This window comes from Pelobates fuscus, chromosome 3, assembly GCF_036172605.1.
Source record: "Pelobates fuscus isolate aPelFus1 chromosome 3, aPelFus1.pri, whole genome shotgun sequence".
Lineage (NCBI taxonomy): Eukaryota > Metazoa > Chordata > Amphibia > Anura > Pelobatidae > Pelobates > Pelobates fuscus.
The window spans coordinates 110,656,991-110,681,923 of NC_086319.1; the positions used below are offsets into that span (position 1 = coordinate 110,656,991).

Consider the following 24,933-nt stretch of genomic DNA (forward strand, 5'->3'; position numbering starts at 1 on the left):
CAACAGATTCTGCAGCGCTGTACAATTAGTGGAGAACGTACAAAATACACAGACAAAAACAAGAGGTAGAGAAAGAGCCCTGCCCGTAAGCTGATAACTAGCCATTGAAGCTCTTTCATACAAAGTGCTTGGCTAGATAGCCCGTGAGCTTACAATCTAAAGGATACCGTGGGGGTTTGAGACAAAAGGTAGCAGGGGAAATTAGGAGGTGATGGCTAAAATAGTTAACAGAGAGAAGCAGCTATTGGTAAAATGTAAAGTGAATGAAGAGGTAATTGAGTGAGAATCTCAAACATAGAACTGGAAGTTATATGGACTCTGAAAAGGGGGACTATGTGGAGATAAGTGGTCCTTATTGAGGAAAGCACTTTTAGCACAATTGACTATGTACTATTTTCTTGTTAGTGCCTGTCTTGTGTTTTTAATTTATTGTTTACATTTAATACTACACTATAAGTGTCATTGTGTTTCCTCTGTATATAAATATATTTACATGTACTGAGAGCGGTCATTTGAACTACAAATTAAAATCATCTCATTTGAATTGCACTTGCACTTTTGTGTGATTGTACTGATTATACATTTGCACAGAAAATTTGGATATACACCATGGACTTTTCTTCTTTGATATTTGGCACTTTGAATTGAAGGAGGCAGTTTGATGTTCTAGGCAGCATTTTATAATTAGCACATTGTGCAAACTTGCACATTATCACGTTTTTATCCTTTAATAAATACTGTTTAACTTAAAATACACTGATGACATCACTGCAGATTTTTGAACATCTATGAGAAACTGGCACATGACATTCAGGAAGATGTCCCCTCTGTAAACAGAGTGGGATACAGTATGTATCCATCTCAAGAGAAAGAGAGAAACAGGTTTTGTCTAGACTCTGGAGCAAACTATCCACACAAATAGATCTAGTTTAATAGATAGGCAAAGATACTGGCACACATAAGCATTCACACACTGGAAAAAATAAATGTTAGGCACAAAAATGAAAATTAGACAAAACCAACCAAAATCGAAAGGTATAGAGAGATGCACCTGGAAGCCATAACAAGGGTCTTAAAGCAGCTCTGTCACCGTATGGGGTCTTTTCATATTTTGTAAATACCCCTGATGATGACTGATCCGCTTGCATAGTGAAGTGACCCATGGTTGCAGGGGAAGGATTACTTACCTGTAACGGCATAGGTCCCAACATCCCAGTGGGAGAAGCTAAAGGGGAGCAAGCACCTGATGTGAATTGGGCAATGGTCCGCCCAAATTACTGGCAGGTCAGCCTGGAGTGAATGCAAGACAGGCTGTCTGCCAATCAAACAGAAGCACCCACTGAGGTCAGGTCATATAGGGAGCACTGTTTCAGTGCTTACTTCATGGTCCAAGTGAATAACAGTAGAGCGGTCATTCTAATGCACTTGTTGAATGCTTTTTGCTCCCTGGTGACCAAAAAAGCGTGACAAGAGAGAACAAAGTCAAGATGGCGGGACTGTCCTACCATAATCAGGACAGTTGTGTTGTTGGTTAATTATTTAGACTTGAAAAGATGAGATTTCACCTACAGAGTTTTTACAGTAAGAACAATAAAGATGTCTGTTCTCTGGCTAAAGAGTTTATTTGATCACATTCTGCACAGACTTGTAAGCAATGTCTGGATGCTTTTTCAGTTCAAAAGCAATATTCAAGGATATAATAAATTTCTAGAAGTGTGTTGATCCAAAATCTGGCTGCCAGTTTGAAGTCAACAATAATTTTTATTTGTAATTTTTGGCAAAATTGGATCTTTATGGGGGACGCGGCCGGTCGAGAGACTGAGCTGACGTCTCTGTGTGAGGCTCCGTACCATAAAAGTGAAAACCACAACTTTGGCCGCAAAAGAAGAGACCTACCCGACAGAAACTTCACCCCCCTCTAGAGGATACAATGGGGCGCAAGAACAGAAAGACTCAACGCCCAGAGACAAAACGCTTACTAGATATCCGGCTCTCCTTTGAAAGGCCCGTGCCGCAAGCCAAGATGGTGCTTGAGGCCAGAGCAGAACAGGAGATGTTGGACGACTCCCCCGAGTAGGAAGAGCCTCTCACGCCACAACAGTCGGGCGGGGAGTCCAACTCATCAGAGTCGGATGAGGATTCAACCCCCTCCACGAAGGGAGATATAAAGGAGACCTCAGGAGAGTATGGAAAGAGGACCTTCAGGTAATCCAGGCTGAGGTGGGGATAGTCCACAATAAAGTCCGAGCTATGGAGGTGAAAGAGGCAGCCAGGGACACCCAAATACAGGAGGCTAAGACACAATTGGAAGGCAAGTGCAGAGGCTAAACCGCACAGTGACAATGCTGGAAACGCGCCACAGGCGCAGAAACATACGCCTCAGGGGGATTCATGAAGCGATTGGAAACGAGAGGCTACTACAATACACACAGAGCCTTATAGACACACTCAGTGTTCAGAGTCCGCAAATCCTCAGCGGCACCAGTAGAAGCTACCTGGGAGACACGCGATGTGACTGTCAGAAACGCAATCATGAACTTCTCCAGAACACAGGGGACTATAACCTTTGAGGGATGTAAAGTGGCCATATATGGAGACATTCTGTTCTCTGTGCTGGTGGAAAAATGAAAATTGGCACCTGTAGCCAGGAAACGAACTAAAATATCGCTGGGGAATGGAAGGGTCCCTTGGGGTGACCATTGGCGACGCATCCCATACCCTGACTTTGGTAGAGGATCCCGAGGCGTTATACAAATACCTTGGCCTGCATCCCCAGACTCCGCCAGAGACACCCTCCAGGCAGCATCAAGCGGGCGGATCAAAGACCGGCACCAGTACAGCGCAGAGACTGACCAGACTATCAGGAGGAAATGCCTCCTGGCGCTGAACCCCAGACTACATCTCACACTCCCAAACCCAAGTAGAGACCCACCCAGCCCAAAAGCACATGGATTAAACAACTCCAAAGCCAGTCTGAGTCCAGACACTCAACCCAGTTCATAGAGATGAATACCCTTAACAAATAGCCACTGACAGTTCCCCACTGGGTTTTCTCTATCTATTTGCCCTACGTTAGCGGTTGCTAAATGTTTATATGCAAAATACTCATATAAATTTAAAAAGTTGTGCTTTATTCATGATAACTCAATAAAATACAAATACAATTTGTATTTATTTATTTAAATTAGGTTTTTTTGCCTTCTTTTGGATTAACATCAATAATACAAATATGTGAAAGGCTGAACCTGATGTACTTGAGACTCTTTTCATCCATATTACTATGTACTGGTAATCTTAACATGCTGTAACCTAGAGGTATTTGTTCGTGCATAACATCCCACAAGGCTTTAAAAGCAATAAATAAAAAAATCGATAAGCTGGCTTCCAGTGATAAATATAGGTAGCCCCATATAAAACAAATCGTAAGGAAAATAAGCATTAGCACTAAGACTGGCAGAATGGCTAAGGTTATGGTTCACATTAATAATGGAGATTACTGTAATCATTATTGTTCACAAATGTCTTTTTAACACAAATGTATTCATAAATGTCTTTCTGAAATTTCCAGTTTGCATTAGGACTCACATTAGGACTTAATGCTATATTGCTTTCCTATGTGGTTTTGGGTGATGGTGGATGTACTCATGCATAGCGTAAGGACGTCTGGTGTCAGTTAGGCGACTATAAATTTGCCTTTCCACCTGGAAGTCACACTAGTGGCTGTCTCTGTGACCGTCTCCGTCTGTCTGGCTCTCTTTGGACAGTCAGCTGTTCTTGTTGGCCCTATCTATCTACATCAATTTTAAAGAATTTATATGTTTCTATAACCCCTTTACAAGCCCCCAAAATGTTTTGTTCCTCTTAGCTCCTTACTTATAAGTTTCTTATTACTCGGCTCTGCATTTATTTGGCAACGTTATATTGCCTCTTTCATACAGGCCTCTTGATTTTACTTTTTATCCAAGTTCGATTTGTTCTCCTCCCTTTCTAAATACCTAGTTTATTGAATGTATGACAAAAATGGTATGTGATGACATTAAGTTTTCACATGTAAAAATACAAAATATATGTTATAGATCTTGGAAAGGTAGTACAGCCGACAGCTGGGAGGTGGTATTAAGGGGATTTATAAACGTGATAATTTCTCTTGAAATAGGCACGTTTATAAAATAAGCCTGCAGGGACACAAAGTTAACCCTAAAGCTTTTTCAAGGGTACTGGAATATTCCTTTAATGGACAAATACATTTCCTTTGAACTGCAGTTATTGGGACAGCTGCAAGTTGCAGGAGAGGGTCATTGCTACGTGGCAAAGAAAAAAGTGACTTCAGCTCAAGGGTAAATTTCTTGCCACTCTCACATATATTGGCTTAAGCCTCTTCCAAAATCCACCATTCCCCAATTCGCAACCCTAAAATATTCTAAAAATTACATTATAATAAAAAGTCTTTGAATTAATTTAGATTATTATATAAATATATATTACTAAACAACCGGACCTTCTTTCTTATCACAAAGAAATAAACAACTTTTGAAGCTTTAGCTTCAGTTGATTAGCTTAGATAATTTATCAGGAGCATTAAAAGATCACTCCAAACACCAAAACCACTACAGGAAGCTCAAGTTATATTGGTTGACTCCTTACAATTTGGGAGCTACATTGCATTAGAACGTGCTGTAGTGGTTATGTTGCTCAGAATGTTCCTTTAAAGCAGGGGTGGGGAATATCCGGCCCACAGAGAGCTGGCCCTGCTGTTGGCCTCCTTGCAGTTTGTTAATAGAGACGGAGGGAGGACCCAGGAGACTGCCGGATTGGAGGAGGATCTGGGAGGCTGCGCTGTGCTCGCGGGAAGAAAAGTCGGAGGAGCTGCAGGCTACAGTGCTCGCAAAACCACTGGACCACTAGGGCTTACCTCTGGCCCTCCTTCCTGGCCAGAGGTAAGGGGACATAAAGTTTTTTTCTTCCTCCTTTTGAGTAAATTAAAAAAAGACGATTTTATCCCTGATCCCCCCACCACAATATAGACCCCTGACACACACTACACCACCTCCCACACATACAGCACCCCTCACACACACAAAGAACCCCTCACACACACATTACACCCCCTCACACAAACACACTACACCCCCCACACACAGCACACCTCACACACACACACACAACACCCTTCACACACACACAGCACCCCTCACACACACACAGCACCCTGCACACACACACAGCAGCACTCTCTCACACACACACAGTGCCCCTCACACACACACACAGTACCCCTCACACACAGCATTCCTCACATACACAGTACCCCTTGCACACTTACATAGCACCCCACACACACACGCACACCCACAGCACCCCTCGCACACACAGCACCCCTCGCACACACTGCACCACTCAAACACACACACACACAAACACACACTGCGAGTAGCAACATCATCAATACCAGCTAACATCACACCAAAGAGAAGAGGTTCCAGCCATCACATTAGTGAGTTAATTAAATGTTTAAATGTTAATTAAATGTTTGACCAAACACAGCAGGCTAATGTTTACGTTGATAATTTTGTATGGCCCGCGAATGATGTTTTAAATATCAAAATGGCCTTGGCAGATAAAAGGTTCCCAACCCCTGCTTTAAAGGAACACTAACACACATTAAAAACCTAAAGAGACACTATAGTCACCAGAACAACTACATCTTATTGTATTTGTTCTGGTGAGTAGATTCATTCTCTTCATGCTTTTTGCAGTAAATACTGTCTTTTCAGAGAAAATGCAATGTTTACAGAACAGCCTAGTGACAACTCCACTGGTCACTCCTCAGATGGCTACTAGAGGTGCTTCATGGGGCAGTGTTGTACCCACCCTCTGCATGGAGATATGGAGATGACATGGAGATGATTCAATGCATCTCTATGAGGAGATGCTGATTGGCCAGGGCTGTGTTTGGCTTGTGCTGGCTTTGCCCCGATCTGACTCCTTGACAGTCTCAGTCAATCCTGTGGGAAAACATTGTGATTGGCTCAGATGATCACTTCTAATGATGTCAGCCAAATAGGAAAATCAGGGGCAGAGGAAGCAGCCGCAGACTTGAATATAATTAATATTTTGCTGTATTTAGGGCGGGCAATGGGAGGGAGCAGATGGGTTAGATGGTGGTTTAACAATATAGGATCAGGACTACATGTTTGTGTTCCTGATCCTATATTGTTCCTTGAAGCTTAAAATACATACTATTTATCTCAATGTGCCCAGCTAACGCTCTCAGCCTGTAAGAGGCAGCCCAGCTAAACCTTCTTTACACCACAGTGCAAAGAAGAAATTGGCCCCAACTTTGGAATCAAACCGTTGCAAAATGGTTTAAACTCTGAAGGTTAAGACAGTCCCAAAACACTCCATAAATTGTTATGGGGTGACAGTGTTCCTTTAAGAGTCATAAAAAGTTGTGGGATTTTCCATATATCAATATTGAATATGAGTTATGAACACTGAAAGCATAAAGAAATCAACTTCAGCTTTTATTTTTGTCAAGATGCCAGCCATCAAAATAGGATTATGAGAAATCTAATCCTCCAACCTACATATTGTATCTGCAATAGTTTAGCAGACTGTCAGCAAGAATACATCTCTAATGATGAATGTGTACAAACTATTGTATAAATGAAGAATCGAAAACCATATTTGGAATTATTACTGCATAAACAGTTCTCCCCCTTCAGCATAAATGTATACATTAAATTAACTTGCAACAGCTGTTCACACAGAAGACTTTCTATTTATTCCAAACATTGTGTAGATATAAGTTTGTTTTCTGTGCCTTGGTTGACATCAGTTTCCATGTACAAATGTACACTTTCAATACTTCATGTGCTACTGTACTTATATATGTTAACAAGATGAGGGGAAAATAGGGTTGAGTCAGTTAACTGTTTATGATTTCAGTTTTAGTGTACGTGGCTCCTGGCGAAATGGTATTTTATAAATATATACCAGCATCCAAGAACATCCCTCAACACAAATTAAGTTGCAATAATTAGCAGTAATTATAATTTTTTTATAATTTTTTTTGCAGAAAATCCCTTCCTTTTGCCTGGAATATGACTGCAAGAAATAAACTTCACCAAGTTATTTTTCCCTAAGTTGGCAAATAGTTGCAGGAAGAATGACTTTCATATACACAGAATTGCTTGAATTTGCTGTGCAAAATATAAACTGGAGATTTCAAAAAACACATAGGCTGAAACTTGTGCAAAGTGCGCAGTGGTTTTCAGTGGACACTGATTTTTGATTTTGTAAATATACTTCATAGAATTACAGGCATTTTCCTCTCCAAACATTCTGAATATTCACTTATACCTGGGTATGGTATACAAAATGCACAGTGCCACCACACATGCTGATCACACACAGCAATCACACACAGGCAGCACCTTACTGTGAGTTGTTTTTTTTGCTGTAGAGCTCTGTGATACATTTAAACACACATTACAGGGAGTTTCATTGTTGAGGAGCTTCATAATACGTGTACTGTGAGCTTTATTGATCAAAAAGTCTGGGTTTATCCTACAACGAATAAATCTCAAAAAACAACGGCTAGAAAGAAATCCCAGAGCTTCCAGCCAATTGGAGTTGTGTGGCATGTATGAGTATCAAGGGGCTCCAAAGTAATCTTTGTGTTTGTTTGTCAGCAAAAGCAAATGCCTCAAACTCTAATTTGCAACTCCAAAACCTAAAAATTGGGTTAATGTTCAGGAATAGCCATTATGCCTCCTGCACCCATCTTTCTCATCTTACATTTTACACTGCTTAGATTTTGCTTACTGATTTCTCCTCACTGATAATAAAATATTCTTGGCTCTAATGTCTGTCCGCCAAAAGCCTTGTGATAATCTTAGATACATAAATATAAATATATATTTTTTAAAGTTTAGCCTTATAAGCTATGCAATAAAGTGTTTTTCATTTGATACCTTTTTGCCCTCTTGTATTTACAGGCCTACCCGTACATTGTTTTCAGCACACCACTGCCAACTTATCACCTTCTTCTACTGTAACATTATACTATCATGTTTCTGACCATGTTTAAGACCAAAGGCCTGTATTTGTGGGATATAAACCCTATCCCCCCTCTTGCCTGTGCCGTTCAATTTCAGGTGATCCCACCCACCTCACCCCATATTTAATTATTTTATTACATTCTTCTCCTTGGTGGGCCCTCTTATTTACAGGCCTACCCAAACATTGGTTTCGGCACACCACTACCAACTTATCATCCCCTTCTACTGTTACACGATACTATCATGTTACTGACCACAAATTTATATATATATATATATATATACATACACACGCATGCATGTTTTCTCTTGAATTATGTCACTTCTCTGGAATTTACATCATGCAATACAAAATTACAAAACCAACTGTAATTTGTGCTAACCTTTTTACATGGGATGCTTTTTTTTTTTTTTTAATTTTTATTAAGATTCATATTAAATATTTAGAAGCAAAACCAGGTCAAACATTATAACTGAAGAGAATAAATATTGTTTCATTTATCCTCTTCTCTGTATGCTAAGTACAAAGGACAGAGCAAAACAACAAGGCTGTAAGATGAAGGTGCCAAGTTGCAAGATAAAGAAGACTGAATTTCTATACTTCATTTTATTTTTCACACCTCACAAATACATATTTGTTAAATATAGGAGTAAGTAAACAAAACTTTAAACATCCTGTGAAGTAACAATTCCTCTTTAAACATAACTAGTACTGTATCTTTTAACACAATATGATAATATAATATTACTTACAGGGGCACTGTCCTGGCGGTGTCACCGGGTTTAATATCAAACAATTTAAGAGCGGTTTGATATAAAATAAGAGTCTTCCTGGCACCAAGGTAATGCCATACAGTAATGTGTATTTTACCACTTCTGCATTACCAGTACTAATTTTGTAAAACCTGGCCAACAATAGCTAATAGTTCTTGAACTGTGTTAGCCCAGATCAATGACAACCATGTTGGATGAAATTAACATTGATAACGTGAAAAAGTTAATTCCAAATAATCAATGTGGCCAAGATGAGGGAAGCCCTTGTGTTCAAGGGCAGACCCTCAGTTTATATCAAATTGTTCTTAAAATAGTTTGATATTAAACTAAATAATGAAGTCAGGCGATGTTAGGTAGCGAAATGTGATAGCTCTATTGCTTAGAATGTCCCTTTAACCTGAATTTATAGAATGTGCTATAATAATAACAAAAAGGGCAAAAACAACCCAAAACACCAATGTATTTGTCTTGCACAAACAATCCTCTAATATTTAGTTCTGTAACAGCAAAAGGGATGGAAACGAATGTGTTACAGTTTGGATGGAGTAACATATATAATGTAAGCTTTGAAAACAAAACTTAATTCAGCTATAATTAAAACCTTGTACATACCTTTGTGGGGATGAAATATTTATTCTGCCCATATGTGAAGATAAGTTAGCTTCTGCATTGTGGTTGTTATTTGTGTAAAGTTTGGAAGGGTTGTTATACTGCATATTTAGCATGGGTCGGGAGTCACTTGGACTGCCTCGAGGAGACACTGGTGCCGATCGCCTGTGTTGTACACTTTCTGCTGGGAAAATGTCCTACAAAAGGAAATACAAACCGATACAACAAATATTAATAATAAAAAAAAATTGTATTCACCATATTTTAATACAAAAATAAATGTATGTGAAACATCAATGGGTGACCAGATGTTATGTCAATTCAATTAATTATATGAATAACACAATATGAAAAAAAAAAAAACGAACTCATCTATGCATATTTTGTTTGCAATATTCTAAAGGGGTTTCTGATCCTATTTCACTGACGTTTGCTGCAGCTGGGAAGCATCATAAATGCAAAACCAGGTAACTGGTGTTCTATTCAAATCACTGAAAGATAGACTGTGTGTGATGTATGACATGTAGAGGCTCTGAAATGTTTCATTCACGTCAAACAATATATCTAAACTGTGGCTTCCTATTCACTAAGTAAATAAATGAGAACTGATTGGATAATTAATAGAAGCCACCATTTACTTGTGTTCTTGTATCGTGAATGGGATACCACGGTAAGCCATCATTTACGTAAATCTCTGCAGACAGTTATTAAATTATCATCACTAGTCAGAGTATGACGTATGAACACCCTTCTGACTAATTAATTGAGAAAAAGTTTACATTTCACCTTGGAAACTCATAACAAGATGAACCACTTTTTGCAGTCACTTACATACTCTTTTGTGTCCACATTTAGTGCATTTAGAGAGAACTGTGTCTTGGGGGTCGTGAAAATTATTTGCATAGTTAAAACATCTGCAAGCCAGTTAGAAAGCAAAGAATTTCTCGATCAAAAGATGCCAAGCAATAAATATGGGGGAATTCACTAAAACAGGAATTTTGTTAAATTACCAAGGGGATTTCCAATGGTCGGCAAAATAGCAAAGCTAGAAAAATAGTTGTTAAAGAATTTTTCCATCATGCACATATTTTACGTAAAATTTGCAATTCCCTTAAAAATGTGCAATTCAGTAAATAACCCCAATAGTGTGATGTTGTTAAAATACAATTTCTGTAATGCTTAATGTTGTTTTTTCGTAATCACAACATTCCTTCTTTAGCCACACCTGGCATATAGTTAACAATCAAAAATAACGAATTAGGTGTGGTGGTGTCACACGTGACCTGTCCATTCACGTTATCAGCAATGTGGGTTTTGCAATTTCACAATACAGCTGAACGCTGTATTAAATTTTAACTTCCAGAGAACCGTAAGATTTATCTTTTCAAAACTCATTTATCTTGTTCTTTACACATTATACGTCACAACTCCCACAATTTAAAGTTATCTGTTTATCCCTTGTCATAAATGCACTGAAGAGATTTGAAAAGTACATAAAACATCAACAGTATTATTCCCCCAAAAATAATTAAAGCTGAATTTTGTAATTAAAAAAAAAGTATTTTTTTCTTTCATAATTAAAAATGTCACGTATTAGACTATTTGTACCCGTTATGCTCCATGTCTTGCCTAACAACAAAGAAAGTGCAGCGAGGAGTGCAGCCATATGTTCTGCCAAAAAGAATAATTAATATCTTCGTCTGTAGGATCTTCAGAAGAAGACATATAATCTCTAGAATAAGGCCCAAGTGTGAAAAAATGGACGATAAAATAAATATCTTAGTCTATATTATGAGTAGCAATGCTAATCAGAGTAAAATCTACAATTGTGATTTTAAAGTTAACATAATGAATTTGGAAAGCCTAAAAGCCAAAATCATCCTAGAAAATTCTTGTTTAATCCCAGTGTGTGAGGATATAGCAGCTGCTGGCTCCCTTAGACTTCTTCACAGAATTACTGTCACAAAAATATATGGTTGTGTTGGAAACCCATCAAAAAGTGCATCTTGCAGATGCAAGATGTGTCTTACAGAATATAATAAACATGTTTTAGTAATAAACTAGCTTGAGTGATTTTCCTCATAATTTTTGTAGACATGTTATACACAACAAGTTATTCTAGAAAAAATAAAATAATAGTTTTTCTATAGGTTTATAAAACATACACATATGTTCATAGAAAAGAATCGTATAGCATCAGAGTACTTTTATAATTGAAATGAGCAGATAAAGATGACATGGAGAGTGGAATGCAGAATTATAGCTCAGGGACATCAAGCACTCTTGGCATTGTTTGGCAAAGTAGCTTCCCACATTTCAAGTGCTTGTTAAAGGGACACTATAGTCACCAGTGCAACTACATGTATTCCTGACCCTATAGTGGTAACACGACCATCTAGCCCCCCTGTGCCCCTCATGCCTCCATAAATATAGTAAAAATCTTACTGTATTCAAGCCAGAAGCTGTAAATCAGTCTACTGCCATGTAGTAAATACCATTTTGGCGTAACTTTTCATTAAAGAAAAAAATACCTCCAGTGTTGGACACTAGTAAATCAGTCAGTATGTGTCTGTGTTCTATACAATGCACACTAATTTAAGAACATGATACGATTTCTGTACAAATTATTTCCCAGTAATACAAACAAATTAAATTCCTTTTCATCCCCACACGAACAAATCGATCTGTCCACGATTTACCTGTGGAGTTGTATTCATTTAACAAGACTCCACAGGAAAACCCCAGATAGATCAATTAATTTGGGCGTAGATTAAATGGAATTTGATTTGTTTGGACCAGCTGAAAAGAGTTCATTGAAAAGTCTAGTAAAATGTCATATATTCTGACAAAGTGAAGTTATTATAAACATTTTAGCTGATGACACTGAAGGAACAGAGTAGAGCATTCATGGTTATTAATGATAAGAACTTAGCGTACGTGTCAAGAAATTTGTCTTCATAAGGTCCTGTATTTACAATTCTATTTTAAGACCTAAGGCAATCCACGGATAGCGGAATGGTAGGAAATATACGGTGTAGTCTGTTAAAAATAGGACAGTATAAAGTATATCTGTAATTTAAACAGGCAGAGCTGTGTTTATTAGTTATACTATTGTCTTTAAGGGATGCAAATTGAAGGCCCAGGACACGTGTATTAATGTACATAGATGTACATTGAAGGCCCAAGATAGGTATATTAATGTAGACTGTGCTATTATGAAAATGTTATCTTTTGGTTGAAAGAGAACATTTATAAAATCTTGATAAACATTCTACTATGGTTGACTGTTTGATAGAGGAGCTTCAGGTCTCTTTGCTCTAGATGTATCACAGGGCTTGACAAATTTGCCTCAAATCTACGAGCCAGCAAAAAAAGTTAGGAGCCAGGTTTTTCAATGTCAAAAATACAATTCTTAAAGGGACACTATAGTCACCAGAACCACTACAGCTTAATGTAGTTGTTCTTGTGTCTATAACCTGTCCCTCCACACTTTTCAATGTAAACCCTGCCTTTTCAGAGAAAAAGGCAGTATTTACATTGCTGCCTAGTAACTCATCTAGTGAAAGTCACTCAGATGGCCTCTACAGTGCATCCATGCTCTGCATGAAGGCGCTGAATGTTCCCCATAGAGATGCATTCATTCAATTTATTTATGAGGTGATTGGCGCAGCATGGCGTTTTGCCATACATGCGCAATAGCCTCCCAATGCTTTCCTATGGGAAAGTATTGGATTGGCTGAGATCATCAAGATTGATGATCGCAGTCATAAAGGTAGGGCTAGCTGCGGCGAGACCAGCACAGTGTGGGCGGAAAATTGTGAGTAAAAACCCTTTATCCATGTGATTGGAGGGGGACCGGTCACATAAACACACACGCTTACTCACTGACACACACACACTCGGCATCCCTACCAAACCTCTTCTCTTGGAGTTCTAGAATGTATATTTTTGTTTAGGGAATACATATATATACAGATAATATACACAACAAGTACCAATATCAATCTCACTCTTTTTAAAAATGTATTAATCTCAAGAACACATTTTATGCTACCACTGATTGGGTATTTAATTGACATTTCCATTCTAGTAAAAAACCTTTCAGTGGAGCCAGTAAAGTTAGGAAGTTGTAAATAGGACACTTTTTCACTAGTTGAGTACCGTTCTAGGGCACCAGGATATGTCTATATGTAGAAGAATTGTAACATTGTTAATATCTCCTTGGAAATGTAGGATACATTAATTGTAATGCAGGCTTCTGTAATTCACTAGTGGACAACATGTCTTTCATCTCAATAAAGTGTTCTGGGTGCAGCAGCCCTATAGTTTTATTTTTATCCCTGGAATGAAAAATATTGCAGTTTTTACAAAACTGCAATGTTTATATTGCAGGGTCACAAACACCTCTAGCGTCTCTAGTGTTTCCCCTCTCCTTCTTCTTCTTCTACAACACAGACTGATTCACTGATAATGAATGATGGCTGTTTGGATAAGCTGTTGAGGTCACCTAGGCATGTGTAGAATTTAGATTGTTTTGTGTCCAATCTGTCCAATCAGAGAACACTTCAGACATGCTCAGTATGCCCTTAGAGGTTAATCCCCATCAGGACATCTGAACTGGGTGTATGTATGGCACACTTAGCTCACACAGAGAGATTCTGGCTCTCCTGTAGGTGGTAGTGAAGGCAGGGAGCAGCACCATCATTCTAAAATGTTTTGACTAGTTATATGAGAGGGAAGAGTGCAACATAAAACGGAGTGAGAAAGATCTGTACATTTCTCATTATATTTTGTGAAAGGAAAGCTCTTTATAGGCTCTTGGCGGCTCCCAATCTGAGGCTTTCTGATTCAATCCTGGGACTCCAACAACGTTTGTGGGAGGAGCGGTACCAGATTCAAGACTTTGGTGTCCAACAGTGCATTAACAGTTTAACCCCTTGAGGTAAGCTGACCTTGGGATGTCTTTGCACCATTCTGATGAAGTGCCATAGTGTCCCTTTAAAGTATCATAACCAACCAAGCATGAGTGCATTGAGTGTCTTAAAGACCTCTTTTTTCTCTAACATATCAACTGCTCTGCTTATTTTTTCCTACCTATACTCATGTAAAACTACATACTTATTTCCTTAAATCAATGTTGGGGCTGTGACTGTGACACAATTCACATCACAGGTTAGCTAATGGCAGTCAATGCGGTGTGATATCCAACTGACAGGCACCAAGATGAATCCGGTTTATAATTTGCATGTAATGTTTGGACATTTTATTTACCATACATTATCTAACATCCCTGTGCCTCAACTTGATTGCAGATCTAGTCCCATACATCTGCTCTCTTATTATTGAATGTGCATCTACTTCAAACTGTAGTTGAAGCCTGTGGACAAATACTCTGGGAGATGAAGGTTTTAAATAAATCGGTTATTTGGTTTCCAGTTTTTATTACTGTAGGAGGAATTATAAAACCTCAGGTATGCAAAGCCATTCAACACAGGCCTTTTGCTTTAATCTATAAATAGGTCTTTCCATTACTGAAACATATTTTTAATATTTCCTCTCTTGGACGTCTTACAGGATACCAGCTCTGTTTCTGATCACCAGGCACAAAGTTGTCTAACGCTGCACTTTCTGTAAATCCTACCTCTTTCAGTTTGTTTATTCATTTTGGCTGGCGTTGCTTACGAGCTAGTTAGCTTTAGATTGTATTGAGTTCCTGAAATTAGTAGAGTGGAAATGTCTGAACGAAACCAGACGTAGTCTTTAGCTACTTATTGTAAATTTCCTCGGGTGTGTTGTTTTGTGTGTGATAAAGTGAATTGTTTATGATGGTATCAGGCATTTATATGTCCACAGTAGTTCCCACCACCACAACACGAAGCCAGTTGCAATGCAGGGTGCTAGAAGGCTGAAAATACATATGGAGAATTACAAAATTATCTTTTAGCCAAACAAGGAAGCTTTCTAGAGAGTTGATTTAAATCCAAACTGTTTTATAGGGCAGCATCATAACATCAATAATCAGGATTCCAGTTGTGTCAAGGCACACCTGCATGTGGCCTGCCAAAGAGGCTGACAGATAGTCTTATGTACATAAATACACTACCATTTTTCAGATTGCATAGTTGGAAAGGACCTTTTGGCCTGCCTAGCCCCTATCCAATGTTAGGAGGTATGCATATATATAGGGCTTTTTTTGTTGTTGCTCTAGGGCCATAGCAAAAATCTGTGGGGAAAATTAAAAGGTTACTGTAAGAACTATAACCACAACATCTCATTTTTAGAGCTCTCTTTATTGTAAGTCTGTTCAACCTTGGATAGCAATAATATAATGAGCAATAATAATAAAATAGCCAAACAAGCTGGGAGGGGCAGCCTATGGGTACCAGAGAGAACCCTGTTTAAGTTAGTTTTCAAACAACTTCATAATGGTTTGCCAAGACAACATAACAGGGATGGAGCCCATAGACTCACAGCACTCAAATACTACAATGAGCTGCAATGGATATAGTACATAAAGTGCCCATGTAAATCATCCTCCACATCCTTGAAAAGACTATCCATACCTTCATGTAGACTAGGATATAGTAGAGCAGTCCCAAGTTATGAACACTGTCACTGGAAATTGTTAAGGTAGATGGTTATTATGAGAGTATCATTCATTATGTAATTTTATGTCTCTCCATGAATATCTAAATCTAGATAAGTTATCTGAGTAGATGATGACAATGTCAATAAATACAGCGTTTTAAGAAAACACTGGTTTTGGTTAGAGTAACCCTTTGCTCCCCAACTTTGCTGAGACCAACTTTGCTGAGACCAAGTTCTTCCTGCAGCCCAATCCACAGCTGATGTTACTCCTCCCTCACTGAAGGGGGGTCAGGAAGGGTGGGCTGTGAGGAGGGCATGGACAGCACGGAAAGTGGGCTACTTTGCCATTGGCTGTCTGGCACCAGCATGCTGACGTCTGAAGACACATTTTCACTAGACTGATTTCAGCCATCCCAGAATTCTTGTTCCAGGCTGGCTAAGAACGATGCCTCCGGCAGCATTGAGCTTAATCTCTGCATGTGCAGGATTTCACAGAGAAACATTGCAAAAATAGATTCCAGGTACTATGTCCACTTCAAATCACTGATGCTACAGTGAGCTCTGACTAATATTCAGGGCCGGACTGGGAAAAAAATTAGGCCCGGGCATTTTTCAATCAGAGCGGCCCCCTAAGAAGGGGGCGGGGCCAGAGAGGGTGTGTTTTGTCATCACTAATGACAATCATGCCCCCTCTCAAAGTGAGCATGTTGGTTCAATACACAGAGCCCCGCTGAAGAGCTCTGGCATTAGAAAAAGGCCCTGTATTTGTTCTGCGCAGGGCAAGCAAATTTAATAACATGCTTGCGCTGTGTTTGCTTTTAAATTGTCTCTGGTGTCTCCACAGGTGAGATACCAGAGGACAAAAGGGCCAGGAAAGTGTATGGTGCATGTGGGATTGCATGTGTGTAGAGTGTGGTGTGGTATTGTGTAAATAGGTCAATTTAATTTGTGTTTGTGGTGTAATATGTGTGTGTATAGGGGGCATAGTGTTATAGGGGATGTAGAGAGTGTGTGCATACGGGTTGTAGTGTGTGTGTAGGAGACGTAGTGTGTGTAGGGGTTGTAGAGAGGGTGTGTTTAGAGAATGTTGTATGTGTTTGCTGACAAGGAATGTAGTGTGTGTGTAGGTGGTGCAGTGTGTGTGTGTGTAGGAGATCTAGTGTGTAAATGACCAAGAGTGTGTATAGGAGATTCTGTTTGTGTGTGTGTGTGTGTGTGTATATAGAGGATTAAGAGTGCATATAGGGTAAGGGATCTAGCGTGTATCTGGAGCGTAATGTGTGTAGTGGTGCAGTGTGAGGGGTGCTGTAGTGTGTGTGTGTGTGTGTGTGTGTATATATATATATATATATATTTGGACGGATTGTATGTGTGAGGGGCGCAGTGTGTGTGTATGTAAGAGGGGTGCTGTGTGTGAGGGTGTTTTTATCTGCCATCACATTCTAGGTTTCTAATTTTCTTTGTCTTTTAACTCACTGAGGGTTATTTTATATAATATATATATATATATATATATATATATATGTGTGTGTGAGCAAGGGTGATGTCTGTCTGAGGGTGATGTGTGTGAGTGAGGGTGATGTGTGTGAGTGAGGGTGCTGTGTGTGAGTGAGGGTGCGCTCTGTGTGTCTGGGTGCGCTCTGTGTGTCTGGGTGCGCTCTGTGTGTCTGGGTGCGCTCTGTGTGTCTGGGTGCGCTCTGTGTGTCTGGGTGCGGTGTGTGTGTCTGGGTGCGGTGTGTGTGTTTGGGTGCTGTGTGTGTGTTTGGGTGCTGTGTGTGTGTTTGGGTGCTGTGTGTGTGTTTGAGTGCTGTGTGTGTGTGTCTGGGGGTGCTGTGTGTGTGTCTGGGGGTGCTGTGTGTGTGTGTCTGGGGGTGCTGTGTGTGTGTCTGGGTGCTGTGTGTGTGTCTGGGGGCGATGTGTGTGTGGCTGGGGGTGATGTGTGTGTGAGGGGGCTGTTAGTGTTATTTTTTATTTAAATGCAAGTATTTTTTTTATTAAATAAAAAAATCACACTAACAGCCCCCTCACACACACACACATCACCCCCAGCCACACACACATCACCCCCAGACACACACATAGCACCCAGACACACACACAGCACCCAGACACACACACAGCACCCAGACACACACACAGCACCCCCAGACACACACACAGCACCCCCAGACACACACACAGCACCCCCAGACACACACACAGCACCCCCAGACACACACAGCACCCCCAGACACACATGTGGTGCTGTGTTTGTGTCTGGGGGTGCTGTGTGTGCCTGGGGGTGCTGTGTTTGTGTCGGGGTGCTGTGTTTGTGTCGGGGTGCTGTGTTTGTGTCGGGGTGCTGTGTGTGTGTCTGGGGGGTGCTGTGTGTGTGTCTGGGGGGTGCTGTGTGTGTGTCTGGGGGGTGCTGTGTGTGTGTCTGGGGGGTGCTGTGTGTGTCTGGGGGGTGCTGTGTGTGTGTCTGGGGGTGCTGTGTGTGTGTCTGGGGGGTGCTGTGTGTGTGTCTGGGGGGTGCTGTGTGTGTGTCTGGGGGGTGCTGTGTGTGTGTCTGGGGGTGCTGTGTGTGTGTCTGGGGGTGCTGTGTGTGTGTCTGGGGGTGCTGTGTGTGTGTCTGGGGGTGCTGTGTGTGTGTCTGGGGGTGATGTGTGTGTGTCTGGGGGTGATGTGTGTGTGGCTGGGGGTGATGTGTGTGTGAGGGGGCTGTTAGTGTTGTTTTTTTTATTTAAATGCAAGTATTTTTTGTATTAAATAAAAAAAAATCACACTAACAGCCCCCTCACACACACACATCACCCCCAGCCACACACACATCACCCCCAGCCACACACACAGCACCCCCAGACACACACACAGCACCCCCAGACACACATGTGGTGCTGTGTTTGTGTCTGGGGGTGCTGTGTGTGTCTGGGGGTGATGTGTGTGAGGGGGCTTTTTAGTGTGATTTTTTTATTTAAAATGTATTTTTTTTATTAATAATTTAAAAAAAAAAAAAGTTATATTCCCCCCCCTCCTCCTCCCTTCTTACCTTTATCCTGGGAGGGGATGGGGGGATCCGTTCTGCCGTGCTTCCTTCCCTGGTGGTCCAGTGGTGAGAGTGAACTCTAGCCCCTGCAGGCTAGAGTTCACTCTCGCGAGATCTGAGCGTTGCCGCGGTAACCGCGGCAACGTCAGACCTCGCGAGAGGACCCGGCGGAGCTGCTGGATAGAGCTCCGCCGGTCCTCTCTCCTGCCTCTCTCCCCCACACCCCAGCAAGCGGCCGCCTGGAAGTGTCTCTGGGTCGGTAAAGGGAGATCTTTGATCTCCCCATCGGCCCATGGAGACACACAGCAGGGCCGGCGCTCGGATAGCGCTGGCCCTGCAGGGGCTGGCAGGGGAGATCCTGTGATCTCCCCTGCCGGCCTCGGCCCCACGGCCATCGCGGCCCACCGGGCATTTGCCTGGTATGCCCGATGGCCAGTCCGGGCCTGCTAATATTAATTTTCCATCCACTAGTATGTATTTAATTATCTGTGACAATATATTATAAGGCCACGTGCATTCCTAAAATGCTTTTCTATGTGTATCAGTTAAGTACAGTGTTAGGAATAGAGTATTGCAGAGGAGAAAATGTGCTTTTTCCAAAACATTTTTATCCCCCAATGTGGTTCAGCTGCCATTTATTTCTATTAATCCCCTAATTTAGATCAACTGCTATTTTTTTTCTATTCATCCCAAAATTTGGTTCAAAAATGTATTTCTTCACCAAATTTCATCAAACCAACAAAATAAATGAATACACAAACACAGTCCCTAGTGTATTCCTAATCTATTTCTTAAAAGATTGAATGGCAGCAGAGTAACACTCAACACTTATCCTGCTGTGGGTTAGGAACCTCAGACAGTTATTAACCTTTTACCCACTGGACAAGGATTTAAAGGGTAGGAGGCCATATAAAAGGTCTCATTTATATTTAGCCCCATCCAACAACCTGGGGGAAGAATTGTGGGATGAGAACAAGAAAGAACGATTTGTTTTATGCTTCGAAGGCTTTCTTTTTGCTTGGATGGGAGGAATCATTATGGTTTCCAAAGCAGATTTATTGGCATCTGGAATTAAAACACCATCCATTGAAAGTGTCATTGCACGGCCTCACTGTTTCATTGCTTGGAGTTTCTAAGGAAATCTGAAAGCGCCCATTATGATGCACTGCTGCATTTTTCTCCAATTATAAAATTGACATTTCGCTTACATGCTAATTCTTCCCAGCAATAATAACCCTGTGTTACAAAGCACTGCCATATTTTATAAAGAATTAAATAATTCCATTAAGGAACAATCGTGACATTCATTATATCAACCTTTGGAAAGGACAGATAGTTTGTTAAAAGTTTCACAGACATTAAATTGAGAACAAATCATTTTTTTTTATGTCCGGAAGATATTAAATGAGTTATGGTCATTCAGAGGATAATGTTCTAGATTTTCCTTACATGTTTTAATTATCTCCTTAAGAACCAGCAACACAAAAGGCACGTCATGACATAGCAACCTTTCACCCCTCGGCTGTATCGGGATAAACACTGATAATTGTTCCATACCTTTTGGGGAATACTCCACTGTTCCAGCAAGAGCACCACCATACTAAATATGGCACAGTACCATCATACTAAATATGGTATAGTACTCCACAAGAACATGTACCTTCTTATTACGAGCAGATTTGAAAGATAAGACATACAAAAAATTAAGCTATAACACTTCTTTTGATTAAGGGACAATGTGGTACACATGATCATCTTTTGTTTGAATCCTGGCATACCTCATGGTCAGTCTTTTACTCAGTAAGAACGGTCAGTAATGTAATGGTCAGTCTTTCGGCATATAATGTGCATACTTGGCAGTTCAGAATTGTAGAGTTCATTATTGGGCCTCCTGGGGAGCTTGGGGTATTTGATGATCAGATGAGCAGAATGTGTGCTGATAAATCTGTCTGCATTGCCTATGCAATGCTCAGTGTTTGAAGCATGCATAATAATGTGTTGCTACAGCACTGCATGTGTGTGGAACTCATTTTATTTCGCTCAACTTTTCCTTTACATTAATAAAGAATACAAAAGTAATTTTATATGTGTGTGTTTGTAGCTGGCTATAAATGTATGTATATGGCTCCAGCAAAATAATGCGTGAGCGAGTGTGTGTGTGTGTGTGTGTGTATGTATGCGTGCGCGCATTAGAAAGGCATTTAACAGACTCTACGGCATTCCAGCTGCTGTAAATCAAAACCTCAATCCAAATATTAAAAACATACAAAAGATACATAATGGCAAAAGTGTCAGCTACGGGAACATAATGCCACTGAAACATCAACAAACCACTAAATCTTCAGTCACATGGTTTATGATATTTGGACCATATGGTATTCCATAATACACACTCACTGCTAAGTTTCTCTCAGACATACATGGAAAAGTCACGCCATTTGAGGGGGTTCTGGAGAAATAATTAATAAACCACAAGGTTACTTCAGCATTATGTATTGTTTTCATTACATTTATTTCAGGGTTAGGGCTAAAGCTATGGTTCTTAGAACTTTAGGACAGTACTTGAACATACATGGCCAGATCTGCCCAAAACTGGTGGGAGTTTCACTCAAGTGAGGCAATCACTAATCTTAATTTTGCCCCTCTCCCAATAATGATATAGAGGATCATACTGTTTTTGTCTTCCCAGTTCTTCTATCAGTATATAATTACTGGGACAGGGCTTAACTATTGGTGGCAGTAATAAACAACAGCTGTGGGACAGTAACAGGTACGGAGGTGTAACGCCCACAAATCTCAGGCTGTCCAGGATATGTATGCATCGGTATCAGTTACACTGTGTGATGTGGTTCATGGCCCAGTAAAGGGTCAAAAAAATATATATGCACTATTCTGTCCTACCCTGTGGACTTCCTCAATTTAAAAGAATATAAATAAGTATATTTACTTAAATATAAATAAGGCCATTCTTGAAATAGTATGGTGGTTATCAGCGATCAGCAAAGTGCTTTAAAATTACTTTTCAGCACCTAGCTCTAAGTGGTGTAAATGTTCATTTCTGACATTGATAACAGTGTGTTTTTTTGTGTGTGTGTGGATGTTATGTGCTTAACATACCCATACTTGTCTGGGTACAAGGGCCTCTTTTTGAAGCAAATGATTGATTCATAATACAGGTATTTTAAATAGAGCATTAACAGAAATACATCTTTTCACAGTCCATTCAGACTGTCAGGCCTTTGCAAGCTGTTAAGGATTGATATGATAAATTGTCCCAAAGCAAATAATAGTGGTTTGCTGACGTTTATAGCACTTCAGAGCTGAACGGAAACGTCAGCCACATACTAGATAGTTTTCAAAATAATAAACATTTTACTTTTTATTTTTACATTTTAAGGAAAATCCAGTCCACTTATTGACTTGATTTATTCAATGAATTAGACTCAACAGGTAAATCCTGGATGATCGATTTGTCTAGGTGTGGATTTAAAGGCATTTAATTAGGATGAACTTACCAAAAGTAACTTTTGCACAAATCTCGTCCTACCTTGGCAGATGTTAGACAGCCACTTGATAAAAAGTAGCAACAGATATGGAGATACGTCAACTAAGGATGACACCGGATAGCTGTGCACAAGTTGCTTAGTCTATCTAATAAATGCCATTCCCTGATGCTCTTTGTTTTTCTATGGGAGTTGTTTAACTTGTTTGTAGAGTTTTCTATGCCAGTGCAACTGATTAGATACAGACAATAGTAAATGACATTTTCACTTAACGTTTACCGAGAGCTACAAATTTAGCATCATAAGAAATGTTGTTCAAAACATCTGGAGCTTTAAAAAGTACCATCATTAGTCCATGCTCAAGCTTTAATCCAATTATTTATGGTAAATGTGTTAATAAATAAATAAAAAAAATAAAAAAAATAAGGGACTTTTTCTATGATTGTTGTAACCAGGGCCGGCCTTAGGCATTTAGACGCCCTGTGCGAAAAATCTTCACAGCGCCCCCCCCCCCGTCATCCATGTATGCTGTAATGTTTGTGTTGTCTGTGTATGTGATAGTAGGTGTGATGACTGTGTGTGATATGTATGCTATGTGTGATATTTGTAATCGGTGTATTAACAGTGTGTGATATGCGTGTATTGGTTGTATGTGACACACACACACACAGAGTCAGACGGCCATACACACACACAGGGAGACATATACACACACACACACAGGCAGACAGTCATACACACACACACACACACACACACACACAGACACACAAAGGCAGACAGTCTCACACACACACACACAGACACACACAGGCAGACAGTCAGTCATACACACTGACACAGACAGTAATACACACAGACACACACAGAGGCAGTCAGTCATACAGACAGTAATACACACAGACACACACAGAGGCAGACAGTAATACACACAGACACACACACAGTCATACACACAGACACACACAGAGGCAGACAGTCATACACACAGACACACACAGGCAGACAGTCATACACACAGACACACACAGGCAGACAGTCATACACACAGACACACACAGGCAGACAGTCATACACACAGAGGCAGACAGTCATACACACACACACACAGACAGTAATACACACACAGAGGCAGACAGTCATACACACACACACAGACAGTAATACACACACAGAGGCAGACAGTCATACACACAGACACACAGAGGCAGACAGTCATACACACACACACAGACAGTAATACACACACAGAGGCAGACAGTCATACACACACACACAGACAGTAATACACACACAGAGGCAGACAGTCATACACACAGACACACACAGGCAGACAGTCATACACACAGACACACACAGGCAGACAGTCATACACACACACACACACAGACAGTAATACACACACAGAGGCAGACAGTCATACACACAGACACACACAGGCAGACAGTCATACACACAGACACACACAGGCAGACAGTCATACACACACACAGACACACACAGGCAGACAGTCATACACACACACAGACAGTAATACACACACAGAGGCAGACAGTCATACACACACACACAGACAGTAATACACACAGGCAGAGAGTCACACTCACCTGACAATCACAGTTACCTGTGGAGTTCATTGTGGAGGCAGTGCAGCTCCTGGTGACTGTTTGTGGGGAAGCAGGGACTCCTTCCTGCTTCCCCTGCATCAGTTTTCCGGCGCTTTTAGCTCCGCCCCCGCCGCACGGTAAGCTCCGCCCCCGCTGCAAATTAAAAAAAAAAAAAAAAATTTTTTTTTTTTTTTTTTTTTAAATCCCGGCCGGCTGTGCGGCCGCACGGCGCCCCCTGCTACATGGCGCCCTGTGCGGCCGCACAGCTCGCACACCCCTAAGGCCGGCCCTGGTTGTAACATTTACCAACCAGTCAGTAATTACTAAAAAAGGATTCACTAAATGCTATTTATCTCTTAGTTACACGGTAAAAATTACCACCTGTCAGTATGTGGCTAGAATTAAACTTGCCCCATTTAGCTTTAAAGATGAAAAGACACATTACGGAATACAAACTCGCAACAAAAAAGGTTTACAAAAAAAAAAAAGGTATACAATGTATATATAAGTACAATTAAACACTTAGACTCGATCAACTGCAGAGTATTTTCTTATTTGCTCGTTGACATGTGCAGATCATCAACTGTATGTAGGTTTTTGTTTAGCTTTCAATACCTGTAAAATTTGCCACATCAGGTATAAACAAACAAAGTTTTATAGATACAAACAAAGTGTATATGTGCTAAATTAAAGGACCACTAAAGTCACCCAAACCACTTTATCTGGTTTTGGAATACACTTTTGTATTCTTATTGCTATAGAGC

General features: G+C 40.4%; 1 protein-coding gene across 1 annotated transcript in view; it reads right to left on the reverse strand.

Moving 5' to 3' along the window:
• The window catches only part of PDLIM4 (PDZ and LIM domain 4), a 185,729-nt gene that overhangs the window by 19,588 nt on the left and 141,208 nt on the right, over nucleotides 1–24,933 (reverse strand). Inside the window, exon 4 of the mRNA XM_063447416.1 lies at nucleotides 9,450–9,643. Coding sequence (XP_063303486.1) covers nucleotides 9,450–9,643 — 194 coding nt within the window. The remainder of the gene's footprint in view (nucleotides 1–9,449; nucleotides 9,644–24,933) is intronic.